The sequence below is a fragment of the Leptonotus elevatus genome, chromosome 4 (genome assembly GCF_054856555.1).
Source record: "Leptonotus elevatus isolate MCC_2025b chromosome 4, RoL_Lele_1.0, whole genome shotgun sequence".
Taxonomy (NCBI): domain Eukaryota; kingdom Metazoa; phylum Chordata; class Actinopteri; order Syngnathiformes; family Syngnathidae; genus Leptonotus; species Leptonotus elevatus.
The window spans coordinates 4,252,308-4,271,138 of NC_141242.1; the positions used below are offsets into that span (position 1 = coordinate 4,252,308).

Below are 18,831 nucleotides of genomic sequence, written 5' to 3' on the forward strand. Positions count from 1 at the left end.
TGGATGCCAGAAAGATTGAGTACACAGCTGTGGTGCCTTTTCTGCTGTATGCAGAAGAAGGTCTAATCTGTCCAAAAATGGTTTCAACTCTTGTACTGCATACTTCCTAAGTTTAAGATTGTAAAAAAAAAAAAAAAAAAAAAGAGATTTTTGTCATCGGTGTGCCAATTACTATTCATGCCTGGTCGTTTCTTTTACTATCCATCCGATGTAATTCTGTGTGCTGCAGCCTCCAACTGCTTTCCCGGTACATTCTTGGATGTATTACGGGTAGAATCAAGGCTTCTTGACTATAGCTGCGTTCAACAGCACGCCAGGGTTGCTAGATACTGTCAAATATTCCCCACAATGTAAACTGTTTACTTTGCTGTAAAATCAGCAATTAGTGAGAAAAATAAGTGATCGGGAGCCACGTGGGAGATACGGTTGAAATTTGGGAGTCTCCCGCCTAAATCGGGAAAATGTGGCAAGTATGAAATAAACATTAGTTTAAACTTAGCCATAGTTGAAACTTTTAACCTCAATTGGAGATACATTTCCCCTATGAGATTTTATATCAGAAAGAAAACTTGCGTAATAATAAATGTTGACACTTGTGAGATTTTTTTTCTATTACTGTATGTTCTGTTTAAAACCTGAAATTACTTACAAAATGTTCAGTTGGGAGGCGTAGATGTGGTATTCTAATACATGTAATCTACTATTACTACCATGACCTAACATCAGTAAAGAGCACTTTGACCAAGTTAGGTTTCGGGTGGCATTTTAACCAAACCGCCTCCTCCTGGGATCGTCCATTGTGGTGCCTTGCTCCAAAGTCGTTATACCTCACGGTTCTTCTTCAGTACATTCACATACTGCTGCCTTGCCCGAGTCACCGGCGACATACATGCCGAACATGTGTCCAGGTTCACAAAGGCTGAGGAAGGAGGACACACCCTTGTTACACACAATTCGAGATCATTTTTGTATTTCTCCCTATAAGGCAGTTTTGAATATGTTAACTCATTCACTCCCAGTCATTTTCACTGAAGCAACCCTCTTCGCTCCCGGCTGTTTTACTGGATTTTGACTGATTTTGTAAGGGCCACAGATATATACATATTGTTTTCTATTGCTATAAAAACATGGAACATACCAAAAGAAAGATTAGAGTCTCTTCTTTCATCAGGAAAAAAAAGTATATTTCTATCTGTCTCCGTTTTGCAGCAATTAGCATTAGAATATAGCTAAGTTTCATCATTCACAAATCGTTTTAAAACAGTTGGAAAAGCGCTTGTTGCAACATGGCCCTGGTTGATCTCTTATACTTAGCTGCCATCTGCTGGTCGTATTGCAATAACTACCATTGCTTCAACCATTCTCTTCAGTTCAGAGGCTGCATTAAAGTCTTCTGTATGCTCTAGCATAAAAAATAAATTAATAAATAAAAATGAAAAAAAGTATAAATACGTCTTTGGGAGCATGGTAATATTTAAAATAAAAAAATTATAAATTTTTGGGAGCAAATGAGTTAAGAAAGGTATGCTAATATCATCGGCATCAGCGGTGCTGTGCTTCATCGGTGTACTCACGATTGTCCAATTCTCTTGACATGGCTTCGTCCAGGTCTTGCCGCATCTGGAGAAATACAACACAATTGATTAAATTATAGCCACATAATGAATCGTAAAAATAGAATGCAATAATTTTTGTTGTGTTTGTAATTTTATAGCAATGACATTAAAGAATTCTGAGAATTGTCAGAACTCAGAACTGCAAAACTCCAGTTTTAATATTGTTTCCCCACAAAAAAAAAGAATGTCCACAAGGAAAATGACTAACCCCAAAATACTACAATTAAGTGTAATTGCACATCCACTCCAAAAGGTGGCAGTGGTGTTCTCTGTCAGAGAAAATGCAGTAAGTATTAGTTCCTCTGCAGAGATGTAATTACAACAGTTTTATAGAAAAATACTATTAATAGTCCTGGCAGAGAGTTTTTTTGGGGGGGGGGGGGTAAATAATTGAGCAGCGCTGACACACTTTCTCCACCAACCTTGGCCAGGTAGTCCTCCACACTCGGTCCCTCGCTTACAGGGCTGAGGGCTTTTGAACAGTGGCATCTGCATTGGACCCCCATCGCGTTGGCTGTTGAAGGCAGAGAGCCTCCGTCCAAAGGGGGCCCTTGGCTCCGTTTCAAAGTGAGCACCTCCTCTTCCAGCTGCCTCCTCGTCCTCTCTAACTGGCTGCGTAAGGACACCTCCCTCTCCAGCTCCGCCTGAAGTCCGTTAACCTGGTGACTTAACTGAACAGGTGAAAAAGATGAAGCAGATCGCCCACATACCGATGAAACAACCCCGCCTTTCCATCTTGTTTTTAATTGCGAGTTCTGCAATAGAGGCACAAACCTTTTCTCTGTCTGCTCCACTCGTTTGCTGATCATGCAGTTTCTTTTTAGCGAGTTTAAGTAGAGATTGCAGCCTAAATGCAAGGAGTAAAATACACATAACTCCAATAAGTGAACACACTCTTCTTAAAGTATTCCTATACCCTAAGAACCACAAAACCCAAACTATTATTTCAGTCATTTACAAACATAATACATGCTACCAATCCTACATTAGGACAAATGTTTAAAAGTATATCTTTGAATAAATTAAACAAAAATTAGATTGATGGACATACACATGGAACAATTTTCTTTATCAATGTGGAAACAAAATGTCACGTTAATGTGAGCATGTCTTCACTGCGATTTTTTTAAAATGTATTTTTATTGCAGTTGTTAATGTATTGCTCAACAGTAGGGGTGTGAATTGCCTAATACCTGGCGATTCGATTCCTATCACGATCCATAGGTCACGATTAGATTCGATACCGATTAATCTCGATACAAATCCATAAATTAATAATTGCGATTTTTTAAATTAAAATTAAAAAAATACAAATTAGTAAACTTGTACATGTACACTGTAAGATTTGTATGAAAATGTATTTATCTGAATATTCAGGCTTATAACTGAGCCACTACATTTAACAAACAGGTTGCAGTCTGTTTCATGTTTGAACAGCATTGAAATAAAAGATTAAGGCTTAATGTTCCATTAATATAACATTCTTCCATGGTTAGCTCATTCACTGCCATAAATTCATTTAAAAAAAGATTATTAAAAATTCGGGGCGTCAGGCGAATATTTAAAAAAAAATCTTATTTAATTGCATGACTTCACTAGTTAACTCACAATTAATCACACATTTTATATCAGTTCTAAATGTACAGTAAAAAAAAATCTAGGTTTTCATACTCTTGTTAACAAAAGTGGAAAAAAATGTTAAACTAATAGAAATAGTAAACATTATTTTTTAACGTTTATAGCCGTCAATGGCAGTGAATGAGTTAATGTATGAATCCTAACTCTAAATCCTAAATCCTAAAAAATTCATGTTTAAGCCAAGGACTATAAATAAATATAGACATGTATGGTACCTATCGTTTATCAACCTCCATCGGATTTTGTGGCAGAATTGTAGTACTGGAGTGTCTAGAGGTGTGACAAATATGCCACAAAACTTTGCGATCACCTGTATGTTTCCTTTTGCAGCTCCGAATTTCTCTTCATCTCCTGTTCCAGACGAGCGTCGGAAGCCCTTTTTTGCTCTGCTAATTCCTCTGCTTTCCTTTTCTCCATTTCCATCTGAAACACAACTTGTTACCACATTGCCACCTATCCGGCAATCAATACATCCAGATATGAATGCAAGTCCACCTGGGTGTTCATTTCCTTTTTTTCCTTTTCCATCTCTGCCAGACGTAGTCCTAACTTGGAGCGGCCCTTCAGCTCCTCCTCCCACATGAGCTGCGTGTCCTGGACGTTGTTAGACATCACGCCATGCTTTTGCACCTGAAAAGATGAGCGGGAACCACAAAAAACATTGATGCAATATAAGTTATTGTGTATTTGCACCTTTTCGTGTTCAATAAGGGTGACAAAAACATGCCGCTCACCTCTTTGTTCAGTTGGTCCTCTAATGTAAGCTTCTGACTTTGAAGATTGGTCACCAAGTCCTCCAATTTAACTCTCATCTATAGATGAAAAAAAAGAAAGAAAAAAAAGTCAGGTGAGAGGTATAAAATCGTCAGAGAGCGATAACAACTTTCAACACTGTGGGATAGTGTTAATTTGATCAGCCATTTTAAAATGTTGTCTCAGTTTTGGTCCCGTTTCAATCACGCTTGTTAGTTCTTATCATAGTTAAGTCAACCTCATCCCGTTTTTATTTAGTCCATTGTTAGTCAACTCTAAATCTAGCATTTTAGATCATGTTCAACATTTTGGATCTAAAACTATTTCACAAAATGTTCTCATCTTTTTGATGAAAAACAAACAACAACACAAAATTAATTAACTATGGCTCCATGCTATGAGTTAGTAAGTTAGCCAGCATTAGTTAGCAGTCGGATAAACATTATTGTTGGAACATTATAGCAGTTGGATGAATGTTACGTTATAACTATAATTGACTCTTTTTTTTTTAACCTTTCACCATGAATCCTCCTCCCATGTGTTAAACTCACTAGCTGTATATTTGGGGGGGGGGGGGGGGGGCTCACTATGTGTCACATGACAGTGTCACAGTGACTGATTATCAGAGACAAAATTTTACAAAATCTAATAAATATTGTCTTGTTCTTGTTCATGAACTAAAATGTCCATAGATTTTAGTCCAGTTTTTATTAAGTGAAGTACATTTTCGTCTTCATTAGGCGACAAAAATGCATTCTGATTTAGTCCCAGTTTTTGTTTATTAAAGAGGGTTTTTAGTCTAGTCCAGTCTAGTTTTAGTCCTGTGAAAAATGTGTGTTGATTTCATTCGCTGACGAAACGTGGGAGAAGAAAGTGTTGCATGTTAAAACTTCATGTCAGTCCTGGCATTGCAGACTACTCTCCAAAAACACACACGGAAACATCCCTCCTCTGCTCTGACTCTGGAAAATTGCTGCCGGCGCCAGTTGATACATAATAGTAACATGGGGGAAAAAAAAAATCGAATATGTCATTTGTTTACTTCAATTCCGCAGCGCTTACCCTTGCGTCCTCCTGAGCCGCCTTCTGAAGTGCATCAAATTTGTTTGACTGTTGCTTTGCAGAAGCCTCCAGCCTGATGTTGTTAAGCTCCAGTCTAATGTGACACACATTGGCATGACATTGTTGGGTCAAAAAAACCATACAAATTATGTTAATTGTATTTATCTATCATCATTTCATCATATCATCATCTATTGTGTTGTGTGTGTGTGTGTGTGCGCTTACCTTTGCACAGCCTCCTCAAGCTGTTTGGCATTATCATTGGAGGCGGCCGCATCAGCCTGAGCTTCCTTCTGTTTCCGCGCCACAATGCTCAGTTCTTTTTTTCTTTCATCCAAGAGACTTTCTCGCTCCTTCATTTCTTTCTCAGCGAGGATGCATTGGGCTTCTCTTTCCTGCAGCTAAATGATAAAGGCGTCTTCAGCAAAATACTTCATGGTGTATTTTTTTAAAATTTATTTTATATCCGTGCATTGATCTTCTGACATTTATAAAGCTGAACTTGAATTAATATTTTTTTTTACTTGTATACAACTGTTTGAACCTTCAAGAACTATAATTGCTCTTAAGGAATACAACAATTTTGGCCAAATTGAAGAAAGAGACAAGACCATGAAAGAAGTAGAAGGAAGCAAGTTGTGATTTTTGCATCTTAACTCTTAACACATTTGCTCAGAAAAAGGTTGAAAAAAACGTTCTATTTTAAATATCGCTATGGTCCCAAAGACGCATTTATACGTTTTTTATGCTAGAGCATACAGACAAGAGAATGGTTGAAGCAATGGTAGTTATTACAAAAAAGTATAGATATTCTAAAGAGTATAAGAGATCAACCAGGGTCATGTTGCAAAAAAGCTTTTTTCCCCTGTGTTTTAAACAGGTTTGTGAATAATGATGAACCTTAGCTATATTCTAATGCTAATTGCTGCAAAACAGAAACTGATGAAAATTAAAAAAAAAAATTCTGATGAAAGAAGAAACTCTATTCTTTCTTTTGGTAGGTTCCATGTTTTTATAGCAATAGAGCACAATAGCCTGTGGGATTTGCCAAATCCGGTAAAACAGCCGGGAGCGAAGTGGGTTCCTTCAGTGAAAATGGCTGGGAGTGAATGAGTTCGATGATTTACACGACCCATGAGCTAACGTGATTTTTGGCAAGTGATGACATCCGGCAAGCACGCAACCGCCGCTGCGCCCTTCTTTTACCTTTCCCCGAAGCTTGTCGTTGTCGTGCAGTAGTCGAGTCTTCTCTTCCTCCAAATCGCTGCGATACCGTGTGCTGAATTCCAACGAAGCTTCACACTTTGATAGCTTCTTTAACAACTCATCGAACTCCTGCTGCAGCTGCTTCTGACAACTCTGTGGCCCCAAAACACATCCAAACAAAGGCCAAATACAATATTAGGTAAGGCTTGAGGTGCTCCTCTTATCCAGCGCTGATCTTACCTGTCTCTCTGTTTTCTCCTGCTCCAACGTCCGGACGAGAGTTTTGAGTTCAGCTGCCTTACAGGTGAGCTCCTTGCGTCCCACCTGCGCTTGTTGTACCCTTTCCTCACAATCGGCGCGGAGCTTGAGCAACGTGTCATTGAAACCCTTTTTGGCGTCCGTCAATGCATTCTCATCGGCAACGGCTTTGTTTTGGGCCTCCTCCAGCTGCCGCCGCAGCAACGCCACTTTGTTCTGAGCTTGGTTCAGGTTGTCCTGCGCGCTTTCTTGGCACGACGTTGCCCGAGCGGCCAGCTCCTTCTCCGACTGAAGAAGCTCGCTCTCGCGCTGAATGGCGTTCAGCCGCGCGGTCTTCTCGGCCATCTGGACCTCATATCGACGTGCGTCGCTCTCCATGGTGTTTGCGTGCGCTTTCATCTTGGACAGCTTCTGGGACAGTTTGCTGACGGTTTCACGATGGCAGGACACTTCGCCTGGAAAGAAGTAGACTTTAAAGGGAAGTCAACCCCCCCCCCAAAAAAACTTTTTGGACAATAATATGTTCTATGCAGTCTAAATATGGTATTCTGGTTGGTATTGTGTTAGTGGACACAATATCACAATAGTTAAGTAGCAAAATCCAGCCAGTTTTATCCATCTCAGGGGGCGGCCATTTTGCCACTTGCTGTTGACTGAAGATGACATCACTGTTGCCCAGGTCTCAGGTAACAACCAATCACAGCTCAGCTTCAGAAAACAGGTGAGCTGTGTTTGGTCGTTGCCAAAATGCCCCCCCCCCCTCTCCCGAGATGGCTCAAAAATGACTAGATTTTGCTTCATAACTCATATTCCACAAATGTAACATTAATCAGAATTATCATGTTTAGACTCGTGAGGTCACACATAACTGCCACAAAGAGGAGCAAATACTGACTTGCAAGTCGCTGGTTTTCATCCTTCTCTTGAAACAGAGCTTTCTCCACGTCCGACCGAGCTTGCTGAGCCTCAGCCAGGCAGGTGTGGGTCAACTGAACTTCGGCGACTAAGTTGGTGTGGGCCTGTTGCTCAGCCTCCAGGCGGTCATTTGCTACTTTTAACTCGTACTTCAACGAGGTCATCGCGTTGTTCCAATCCAAGGTATTTTGGTTCTCGTTGTCATAGGTGAGTCTGAGTTCTTGGCGAAGATCTTCTACCTGGTCCTTGAGGTCCTCATTCTCCTCCGCGAGGCCTCTCTGTTTGGTGCTGCTGTCAGCCTGCAAGCCCTCAAGTTCTGCTCTCAGTTGCTCCTGAAAGAGTCGAGGGCTGCATTTAGAGAAGACTATGAGTTAACGCTTTTAACTTTGACAGCACTAATAATTACCTCAATACTTTTGCTTCTTTTGCACTCCTCTTCCATCTCCTTCTGCTTGTAGAGCTGACTGTTGGCCCTCTGGTGCAAAGCATTCAGTGTGTTGTGATTATGCACCAGAAGCATTTCGGCCTGTATGCGATCCTCCTCAAGCTGGGCAGATGACACACAAATGTCATAACAACCAAATGCCCGTCGACTGCTGCTCTTTCCTTACCTTCTTAGTGGTACTTTCATTCGACACAATGGTATTAATGGCCATTTTCAGCTGAGCTCTGTTGGGCAAACAAGTCAATGCCGGCTATTCATTTCACAAAATGTCACCACTATTATAAAATCAAACTACTGTATTCTAATGCACGGAAGACAACATATTTAATTTTAATGAAGAGAAAATTAACTCGTTCACTGCCATTGACGGCTATCGACGTCAAAAATTAATTTGAACTATTTCTATTAGTTTAACATTTTTTTTCCACTTTTGTTAACAAGAGTAAGAAAAAAAATATTGTACATTTAGACCAGATATAAAATTTGTGATTAATCATGAGCGAACTATTGAAGTAATGTGATTAATTACAATTAAAAAAAAATGAATCACCTGACGCCCTAATTTTAATAATCTTTTCTTTTTTTGAAAAAAGATTATTTAAAAAAAGAAAAGATTATTATAAATTAGGTCGTCAGGCGTTTACATTTTTTTAATTGTAATTAATCACATTACTTCAATAGTTAACTCACAATTAATCACAAATTTTATATCAGTTCTAAATGTACAATAACAACTTTTTTTCTAGGTTTTCATACTGGTGGAAAAAAATGTTAAACTAACAGAAATAGTTCAAATGAATTGTTGACGTCTAAAGCCGTCAATGGCAGTGAATGAGTTAAGCAGTTGTTACGTGAGGTTTGCGACATCAAATTTCGACTCTATGTTGCTTTGCTCCAAGATATGATTTGCAATTTCCAGTTGCCTAAGCCTCTCTCTGAGAGGGCCAAGGTGACCATTTGCTTTCAGCAAGCAGCGCTCATCAATGTCCCACAGATTCTTCTTACTTCTGGAGTCTGAGAAATATAAACCAGGCACATGCAAAGTCATAAATGAATAAAACATTTTGCTTTCCAGCCAGCAGTACCTGAAGTGACTGCGTCCAGTTTCCGAATGTGGAGGGCAACATCAGAGTCCTCTGAAATGACACCATCCTCAGTGTCTCTGGATAACTCAGTGTCTTCAGTGTTCTGATTTTTTTTTTTTTTTTTTTTTAAAGAGCATGCCATTCACACATTTGGTACTTTGGAGTAAAATACACGAATGAGAAAGTGACAAATAAACTTACTAGGATACTGCTTGGTGTTCTTTTCAGACATTCTGCCGATTGCCATCTGGTGCTGACAAACAGAAAAAAATAGTGGCTACAGTGGAAATTAAAAACATACTTCTGAAACATGGCTTCCATGTAGATAAAAAAAAAAAAAAAAGGACAAATATACTTTTAAAGACATAGTCGTGTTTGAGTGGGAATACACATCCAGTGCGTGTGCACTTATACCTTCCATCATCATCCAGCAGATCACTTAAAGTGCTGTCAAACCCAAAGAGATCCTTGCTGATTCCACCGTTGTTGTGAATGACTCTGAGGCCACATACTTTGCTAACCACAGTAAGCTGTGAGCAGTCCTCTGTCTGTCCATCAGGTCTCAGGTGATGTGCGAGTTGTGATTCCACCCTGCTGCTCCAATGTAGAGAAAATCACAGCATTGACAAGTCAACAAAAGTTGTTTAAACTACTTTTTAAAAACTTTTTTCCCCCTGGGAGTGGCAATTTAAGAAACATTTTAAATATTAAGGAAACTCAAGTGTAATGTAAAAGAGAAAAAAAGCACAAAACTTTGTGCATGCCTCTAAGGTGACAGCTTTCAGTTCTTGATGAGAGGGTTCGTTTTAATTCACTAACCTGGTCTCAGGTTGCTCATTTGTAGGATTATTTGTTGTCCTTCCACCTGTGTCACAGTAACCACTCAGATTCTTCATCATCATAGCAATCACCTGAAAATACAGTAAGATATAATAGTAAAGAAAAATACAGGTGTGCTCATAAGTTTACAACAGTGAAATCATTTTAATTCATTTCAAATAGTAAACTTTTTTTTTTTTTTTTTTTAAAGACGCTTCAAACTTTTAGGCCACTCCCACTTAATGCTAATCTGGCAATAGCCAGATTGATATTGTGATTCACTCAAGGGAGTTCTCCACAATATCAATCTGCTTCGAGCTGATTGGACAACGTGGCATTGTGCGCGTTTTGTTTTGACCAATCACGGCCACGGATAAAAATGTCATCTTCGCTCTCGTCAAGGGGGGGTTTTCGTCACAGCTGCATATCCCGCCCCCAAACACAATGTCACTCTGTGATCGGTGGAAATGAACGGGCTCGGTACAAGATGCACTCTCCGAAGTTTGTGAACTCACAAATACCGCGAGAGTTCATCTTGCAGAGCAAGGTTAAGTTAATGCCACACTAAACATAAAAAATAAGAACGCCGGCTAGCATAATGCTAACACATAATGGAAAATACCATTTACGGTTAGCATTGGGTGGCACGACACAGCGGTGAGCAAGATACTGAACCTCCATTTTGCTCATGATGCTATGTCATCAGTAGGTGAATGAAGATTCAGTGTTGAAGCATTTTGAGTGCCTTTAAGTGGAAAAGCGCTTTAGAAGTACAAGTCCATTTACCCATTGATAGCAACGGCTATTCAAACACAAATGGTGGAAAAAAAATTGAAAAATCTTTTTGTTTTTGGGATTGAGATGGAACGGATTAAAGTCATTTTCACACATGTCAATGTAGAAAGATGATTTGATATAAAAGTGTTTTGGGCTATGAGCACCGCTGTAAAGCTAACATTAACCTTACCTCTGATTCTTTCAATTCTAACTTGTGACAAGGTCCAGCTTTGATCTCATCGGATGCGACGTGACCGGCAGTGCAAACTGTGGTGGCAAAGTCTGCGCCGTTCTCCTCCTTTTTTGTGAGAGACTTTGGTGCCTGTGGAGATTCTTCTGCTTCCCGAAGCACAATGTTCGTACTCGCGGGCAACTGACAGTCTGCTATGTCCTCATCTTTCAGGGACCCGTCAGGGGACTCCATCACAGAATCCTCAGATCCAGACTCCCACTGGCGGGGTTCATGAACTGAACTGAGAGACTCCACGTCGCCGTCATCGCTTGACTCTTCGTAGGACAAGGAGGAGCCACTCTGCTTTTCTCCGTTAACGCTTCCTGATTTAAGCATAAAACTTTGCACAACATTACATAATATGGATTTCTCCTCCTCTTCGTTGCTATGTTTCTCATTCCAGGTCTCAGGTACAGCTGCGGCGTCCTTGTGAGGTGCGGTTGGGAAAAGAAAACAGACCAAAAAAACGAACTTTTACCTTGATACATAAATTGTCTGCAAATTTGATTTCCAATATGAATACAACTCAACAATACGTTTACAATACAGATCATATCGTCACTGCTATGTGAAAAACACGTACTGTATGTCCATTTTTGTCATTTTTGGGATGAAACTGAATGCGGACATCCCCAAAAAGGTAAACATTTTAAAATTGAAGAAGAAAATGTACATAAGTGTTTTTCACATAGCAGCGACGTTATAGAACTGGTGCTTTTGATGGACAGATTCAAGAAGGTGAAAAATACAGAGGAATCAAAAGTCACCTTTTGTTGCTGCTCGACGGAATGACGACTACTTCTACCGTCCCTTGCCATCATTGGCACATCAGGGGATCCTTAAAGAGAGGCCAGATCTTTACATAGAGAAAACATGCACTCACTATTCAGACTGCTAAGAAATGGCACATTTTTACTGTACCTCCTCTTACTGCTTCCTGAAGCTGCTGTTTGTCACTTTCGGTCTCCATGCAAAATGAAATCAAACTGTCTTCTTCCCAATCTGTTTCTGAAGAAGGTGCAATTGAATGAAAAGGTCATTACAAAGACAGTAGGTTTTACTTATGTGTGCTTTAAATAGTAAAAGTGCAAAACAGGAAATGAAAGGCCCGTCTTACCGTCGCTCTCTTGAATAATCACTTTTGGGGATTGCGGATGTGCAGGTGAACTTGGAGATGCGACAACCTTTTTGTCATCTGGGCTGACTGCTATTGGCAGAGCAATGGGCACTTTTGGAGACGCGTAAACCACCTCTTCTTTAAGAGATGGACAGGAGTATTCTTGGAATTCCTCGACGCACCCAGACAGACTTCCACTACTGGCGCTGCTCGATTTGTCCATGTCTCACGTATCAAGAGCGAGAAACACAGGCCGTTAGTTGGCGTATTTCAGTTTGGGCTGCCGTTTGACATTTAGTTACCTTCATTACAGTCAAATTCTCCAAATCCAAGCTCTTCCATCAATTCTGTCAAACCAACCAAGTAAAGGGTTTTAAAAGACAATCGTGCGTGCTATGAAATGAAAAGCAAGCAAGACTTACCAAGCTTTTCGGGGCTCTCTTCTTCACATTTGCTCAAAAGTAGCCCCCATCTACTCATGTCTATCTAGTGATAAAGGGGGGGAATGCTAGAGAATCCTTTTTTTTTTTTTTTTTTTTTAAGTATTTGGCTATAGTTAGTTGGTATGTATTGTTGTGTTAGGCCTACCTCTTTTGTTGGAATTTCCTCAGTTCCATCATGTCCAGCTCTGGTATCAAAACATTCACTAATAGGCGAATACGTGCCTGTGAAACAAATCAAAAGCGTTAAGGTTTACATTTCCTCGAGATGTCATTTTTACCCTCATGGGACCAGTAAAATGAAAGCAAACCACAAAAAAAGTTTACCGTATACATCAGAGAAAATACAATCGTGTTTCCAGTGCAGAACCCTTCAAAAGTTTGTTTTTGTTGCATACTTAAAGGGGAAGTCAACCCCCCATTTTTTGGGGGGGACAATAAAATGTTCTATGCAGTCCCAATGGTTAATATTGCATTAGTGGAATATGAATTAAGCAGCAAAATCCAGCTGTTTTTGTCTATCTCTATCTATCTTCAGTTGACAGCAAGTGGCAAAATGGCCGCCCCCTGAGATGGATAAAAAAATGGCTGGGTTTTGCTTCATAACTCATATTCATCCAATTTAATATGAATCATAATGTCATGTTTAGACTAGTGAGGTCACATATTAAATTTTACTGTCAAGAAATGTTTAAGGTTGACTTGAACTTTAAAAGACAGGGTTTCAGGTCAAAAGATGTATCATTAGCAGATGCTTTCTCCGTACTTTCCATCCACTCATCAGTCTATTCAATTTTGTTCCAAAACTTTTTGTGGCTCATCGCTGTACTTCTTTTGCGAAATCCAAATCTGTTCCAAAACACACAAGCTCATCGGTGTGCCACCAAATATTAAACGTTGTTCCACAAGTTGGTGGCTTCAAACAAAAAGGCGCTCCGTCCTGAGTTGCTTAACACATCTGGATGTAAAATACCCCCAAAAAATAAAAGCTGGAATTCTGAACTTTTGTCCTATATTAATCTTTGGATTTATAACCTAAATGTCTTCAGTATACAGCAAAGGAACTGACCTTGCTGATATTTTCCCAAGGGACCGCAGACGTGTTTTAAGTTAATCAACCACCTCCAGAGCTTATTAGTTCTTAAACAGCTTTTACTGGTTTGTAAACACACCACATCTGTGTGATCGGCACTCTAGGTCTAATGAAGTGACGAAAACACAAGGAAGATATTACGTAATCAAGATCATGTCAAACCGTCGCCATCTTTGCTGGTGGATGGTCCTCCCCTAATTTCGATGGCTCCGGTAGGGTTGCCTTGCTCGACGACTCTGATGGTCTGCTCACATTCAGCTGGAGGGGCAAGGGAGGCCGCCAGGTTCCTTTTGTTGTTGGCGTGTCCAGTAATAAGGAGGGCGCAGCTACAACAAGAGTCAAGACACTGACGTTGTCACCATGTTTTTGGCCTTAAGTGTTGCACAGGAGCAGAGGTTCTAAGGCAAACACTGTGGAACACAATCCAGGCTGGTCACGTTTCAATATATTCCAATATAGACGAAAATTTCATGTCAAAATATAATAAATTATAAATGTATTAACAATACATGCAATGTTTTTTTCACCTGTGCATAATAAAAAAAAAACGAAAATACAGCCGTGCCTTGAGATACTAGTGACCCACGTTGCAAGTTTTTCGAGTTACGAGCAGTTGTTTGATTGATTTTTTTTTTTTGCTTTGACTTTCATGCAAAACCCTGAGACACAAGCACTGCACGGTGGCAGTAAACTCAATTCAACTCACTTATACAAGCAGCAGTTTGGCAGATAGTAAAGAATTCTTCAAAAGAGAGGCTTCATGCTATTGCTGCTCCCAGTTCAAGTTTACTGTCAAATTAAACATAAAAAGAGAGAATTACATGTTCATTTAAAACAACGTAACTTTCCTTTAAAATGTGCTAAGCTAATGCTAACACATAATGGAAAATTGGAAGATTGGAACAGATTAATGGCACTTCCTATCTTTCCAATGGGGAAAGATAATTTGCGATATGAGCGTTTTGAGTTACAAGCGTGACCACGGAACACATTAAACTCGTATCGCAAGGCACCACTGTAAAATCATAATCAAACTGCACTATTTTTTTATATTCCAGAAATGTATCGAGGGAGGGTTGTTGGAGGAGGGTTGACTTAATATATCAAAGACACATCAGTAGAACCTTGATTTAATGGATTTCAAATTTCGGTTCCAGGATTTGCTGCTGTTGTGGCTCTGTGGCTAATCTACATACCGACATGTCAGCAAGGGCAAGGACAAGATGAGCTGAGGAAAAGAACATAAACTTACGATTGATGGCCATTCATCTCAGCGTAGTGCTCAGCCGATAGTCCTTTATTATCCTTCAGTGTAAAATCGGCTTTAAACGTTAAGAGCATTTGCACCATGTGCATTTGTCCACTGCCAGCAGCTATAATTAAAGGTGACCTGTAAATTTGTTTAAGAGACCGTGTACAAAAAAAACCCGCCATTGTAAACAGGTTAAGAGTTACTTAATCATGTGCGATATTAGCGTGTCATCGTTTTGCTCCAACCTTTGGTTTTTGTCTAATATATCGACATCGGCGCCTTCCCTCAACAGAAACTCGGCCACTGCAATGTGACCTCCTTGGACTGCCATAGTCAAGGGTGAAAGGCCTTTCTTAAGAATGAGATCACATTTGTCAAGACATAATAGCACGATGTATGCTGTTGCATTTTAACGTCACGTCACATGCGTTAGGGTGGACAGTGAGAGAGAATCACCAGATTCTTCGCATTGAGGTCAGCGTCCTTCTTCACGAGCAAGATGGCACAGGAGAGCGACGGCATTTTAGCAGCCAAATGTAACGCCGCGTTTCCGTCTGCGTCCGTCAGGTCGAGATTTGCGTCGTTCTCCAGCAGAATGTTCACACAAAGGTCATTCTGGCATTGCACTGCCTTATGAAAAATCAACAGCTACTGTTGACAAAGTTGATCCGTATCCGGCATGGAAATGTCTTTAACGTCTTGGCTCACCTTCATCAAGGCGGTCCTTTTTTGGTTGTCGCATAGATTGATCTTGGCTTGTTTCCCGAGGAGGAACTCCACCACCCCAGCATGTCCATTGGCGCAGGCCAGGTGAAGTGCAGTTCTGTTAACAGGAGAGAATGTTTCCAATAAAGTTAGCATGCATTTTTTCTGGCCACATATGACATAATTGTATCTATGAAATCTTACCTGTTGTGCTTGTCAACCCTATTAACATCAACATTGCACATGGCAAGCCACCGCAGCTTTGTTATATCACCCAGCCAGGCAGCCTTGTGCAACTTTTCCATCTTCCTTCTGTTCACACTGTAGCCAGCGGTGGGTGGACCACCACTGTCTGCTTCACTACTTGGTGTGCGCATCTTGTTGGAGAAGTTGGTAAGTAATTTCTTCATGTTAACACAGCCGTAGCAGAGCAACGTGACTTAATTGACGTTAAATGATGGACGGCAAAACACACTCCTGTAACAAAGTCACACAAGGTTAGTTAATTTTGGTAACTGGATATAGTTTGACATGGGTATATGAAATACACTGAACTTTCCCTCATGAGTCTATCTAGCTCAGTGTTACTCAAAAGTGGGGCAGAACTCTGTAAACAATCTCCCTCTAGTGGTAAGCGAAAGAATCACTGAATTAAAGTTCAGCCTGCAAATGTTACTTTTCAACTTTTTCAACTTTTCGAAATCCAGTACAGCACTATTTTTTAAATGCAATTCAGTTGTGATCAACTAACATTATAACGTGATAACTTATGTTAAAATGTGAAGCTTATCACGTTCAATCGTTATATTGAACTTTTCTTTTTCCTGTTGTGGCAGAAATACGCTTACCTCATCTGCTGAAATGTAAATAACGACCGGCGTTCTGTCTCGCGTTGAAGCAATGTACTTCATGTAATATCTTCTTTCGACTGACACGTTCTCACATTCAAACAACAGCAGTAGAGGAGAAGGCTCATTCTAGCCGCTGACCAACATTTGTCACTCGCTCTACCTTGGTCAAATGACATGCAAGTGTTTGTTTACTACTGTGCCATTGAGAAAGGTCAGTTTTGCCACCCGGAAGTAGGAGGGACGTCATGTAAACATGGCAGCCATTAAATCAATACAAAAATAAGTACTGTACTACCACTCAGTACACGATATTTGAATTAATTAACCAACAGAACATACTTTACAACAAACATTTACATCTGAAAAATCTACCACACGGTAGCCACCTAACTAACACCGTGACACGCTTTGCCAACAGTTATGGAAATGAACATTTACTCATACATAAAATTAACTTAATTACATACCCACGTTTTCTTAAAGTGAGGGTGGCTAAAAGCGATTTGCCTTAATTGTTCGTTATAGGATAACTTCCGGCTATATACATTTTTTTAAGTGTTACGTCATAGCCATATCATAATGTAACTATATAATTATGATATTTTCCTCCACACATAGCGATGGACAAAACTGCCGAACGTATAAATTAAATGCTTTTCCGCTGCTTTACAGCACGCCTCAAAGCAGAGAAAATTATCCAAGGTCTCCATCTAATGACGTTTTTAAACGCCACATTTCAAAAAACAAACAGACGGCTGAGAGTGTAAAATAAATAAATAAATAAATGCAGTCACCTCTCACATATTCTTACAAATTGACATCACTCCTTTTTTTTTTAAATACGGTAATTGAAAACAAAACAAAAAAGAAGTTACGGTACTTCCGCGTTTTCACACTAACTAAAGCGCTCTCCCTATTGATGGAAATGGTCATGACACGCATAGGTTGACCACATTTTTACTCAACACTTTTACAATAGTTGAATACAACTCAAAGTGAATTCCCATACTTAGTTTACCATTCATTGAATATATTACTGTGTTAGCTATGGTTTTGAAGGCTTAGACTCAATTTTAATAAATTTGCAACCTCGTTAAAGGCTTGTTTATACACTGCTCTCAAAACAACGGTTGGATTTGCTGGTGAAATTTCAAGATGAAGCTAAAATGCACTATAACTTTTACAAGTGAACTTACTGAAACAGATATATTTTTTTTAAATCCAGGACTTGTTTCGAGCAATACACGTCAAGAATGTCCACTATAAAGCCTGTCTGTGACTCCTCCAGTCGCTCTGTATCTCACACTGCGAGACCAGAATTCATGGATCAAACAACTGTTGTACATTTTGCCATTCAGCTCTGTGTTCGACAACCGCTTGTGCAAAAAAGTACAGAAACCATAAACAGTTAAAGGTCGTGTATGTGTTTGCTGCTGAGCACGTTCCAATGAGTTGATTTGAAGTTTTATAGTTCACCACTAGATGGTGACATTTGTCTGGAAAATTACTGAGCTGGTTGAAAATGCATGTGAATCCTGCTGTCAAAAGAATAGACATTGAAGTGAGGACTGTACCTGCCAAAAATGTTTGCTTTTATTATATTGAATCATACGATGCTGGTTTGAACATCAAAGACTATCTTATAAATTTCCAGAGGCAATGCATTGTAAGTGTTTGAGACAATGCCATAATAATATTATGGCATTAATGATAATAAAAATATTTTCTACACTGCTTGTTTTATATAGCTACTCGACAATAGTGATGCTTCAGACTTTCTTGTGTCCTCTTATCATTTCAAAGATTAGCTTTTGTCTTCGACTGAAGGCACTTCAGTTCACACCGGAAGTTCAATGTAGTACTTAGATTTATATTTAGATTGAAAAAAGCCAAAACAACTCCAGTTATTGCATCTGCCGTTGATGTTTTGGCATACTTTACTACTGATGTAGTACTCTGTACATCCTGTTTTTTGGTAGTTTTTTTTTTTGGTACGTCCTGTTAATGCTGTGAGTGCACATGGCAAACACTCACGAGCCTGAAAACTGCCACTCAAGACTGCTTTTTCTTTCTCAAGGAACCAACCGCTACCTCATTGTACATGATTGATAGCTAACAAATGGCCCCAAGACAGGATGTGTCAAAGATACCAGTGTGGATGGTGCATACATGCTGCTTACAGCAACATCTGGAGCGTTTCTGAAATCCACAAAGGCCTACGATAAGGCGATATACAGTGCAAAGTCTTAGAGCAAATGCCAGTTGAGCTTTGAGTTGTTTGGATTTTGAAAATAATTTTCACCAACAGGGGTCTGAGAGCCCATTTATCCCCGCTTTGAGCTTTATTTTGTATTGGCATTCCAAAATATTGTATTTTCCCCCCCAATCTCATTAAATATTCATACATCGAGATAATTGTTTCCATATTCATTTAGTTGACTTCTCATTTAGCATACACAGGGCAATGCTATTATTTCATTCTTTGTTGTTCATTTTGTCACTCTTTATGTCTTCAGATGACTAGCAAAACACACGCACATAATACAGCCTCGAGGCTATAACTGTTG

The 18,831-nt window shown here is 39.6% G+C and overlaps 1 protein-coding gene across 5 annotated transcripts in view; it reads right to left on the reverse strand.

Moving 5' to 3' along the window:
* The window catches only part of LOC147175056 (uncharacterized), a 19,746-nt gene continuing 915 nt past the window's right edge, over positions 1–18,831 (reverse strand). The window contains exons 1-33 of one of the 5 annotated variants that reach the window (XM_086073638.1): positions 16,732–16,850; positions 15,618–15,890; positions 15,417–15,531; positions 15,165–15,338; positions 14,954–15,060; positions 14,709–14,846; positions 13,619–13,782; positions 12,512–12,588; positions 12,346–12,409; positions 12,226–12,270; positions 11,924–12,148; positions 11,728–11,814; positions 11,574–11,644; positions 10,765–11,232; positions 9,798–9,889; positions 9,393–9,575; positions 9,180–9,231; positions 8,979–9,081; positions 8,745–8,907; positions 8,060–8,117; positions 7,855–7,995; positions 7,429–7,780; positions 6,516–6,988; positions 6,276–6,428; positions 5,295–5,470; positions 5,070–5,163; positions 3,989–4,066; positions 3,750–3,884; positions 3,565–3,677; positions 2,391–2,463; positions 2,039–2,287; positions 1,575–1,620; positions 1–919 (exon numbers count right to left, since the gene is read on the reverse strand). In XM_086073638.1, coding sequence (XP_085929764.1) covers positions 822–919; positions 1,575–1,620; positions 2,039–2,287; positions 2,391–2,463; positions 3,565–3,677; positions 3,750–3,884; positions 3,989–4,066; positions 5,070–5,163; positions 5,295–5,470; positions 6,276–6,428; positions 6,516–6,988; positions 7,429–7,780; positions 7,855–7,995; positions 8,060–8,117; positions 8,745–8,907; positions 8,979–9,081; positions 9,180–9,231; positions 9,393–9,575; positions 9,798–9,889; positions 10,765–11,232; positions 11,574–11,644; positions 11,728–11,814; positions 11,924–12,148; positions 12,226–12,270; positions 12,346–12,409; positions 12,512–12,588; positions 13,619–13,782; positions 14,709–14,846; positions 14,954–15,060; positions 15,165–15,338; positions 15,417–15,531; positions 15,618–15,823 — 4,773 coding nt within the window. In that variant the 5' untranslated portion in view covers positions 15,824–15,890; positions 16,732–16,850 and the 3' untranslated portion in view covers positions 1–821. Of the gene's footprint in view, positions 920–1,574; positions 1,621–2,038; positions 2,288–2,390; positions 2,464–3,564; positions 3,678–3,749; positions 3,885–3,988; positions 4,067–5,069; positions 5,164–5,294; positions 5,471–6,275; positions 6,429–6,515; positions 6,989–7,428; positions 7,781–7,854; positions 7,996–8,059; positions 8,118–8,744; positions 8,908–8,978; positions 9,082–9,179; positions 9,232–9,392; positions 9,576–9,797; positions 9,890–10,764; positions 11,233–11,573; positions 11,645–11,727; positions 11,815–11,923; positions 12,149–12,225; positions 12,271–12,345; positions 12,410–12,511; positions 12,589–13,618; positions 13,783–14,708; positions 14,847–14,953; positions 15,061–15,164; positions 15,339–15,416; positions 15,532–15,617; positions 15,891–16,261; positions 16,426–16,731; positions 16,851–18,831 lie in introns of those variants that run through there. The other 4 variants (XM_086073639.1, XM_086073636.1, XM_086073637.1 and 1 more) reach the window with 4 other exon arrangements.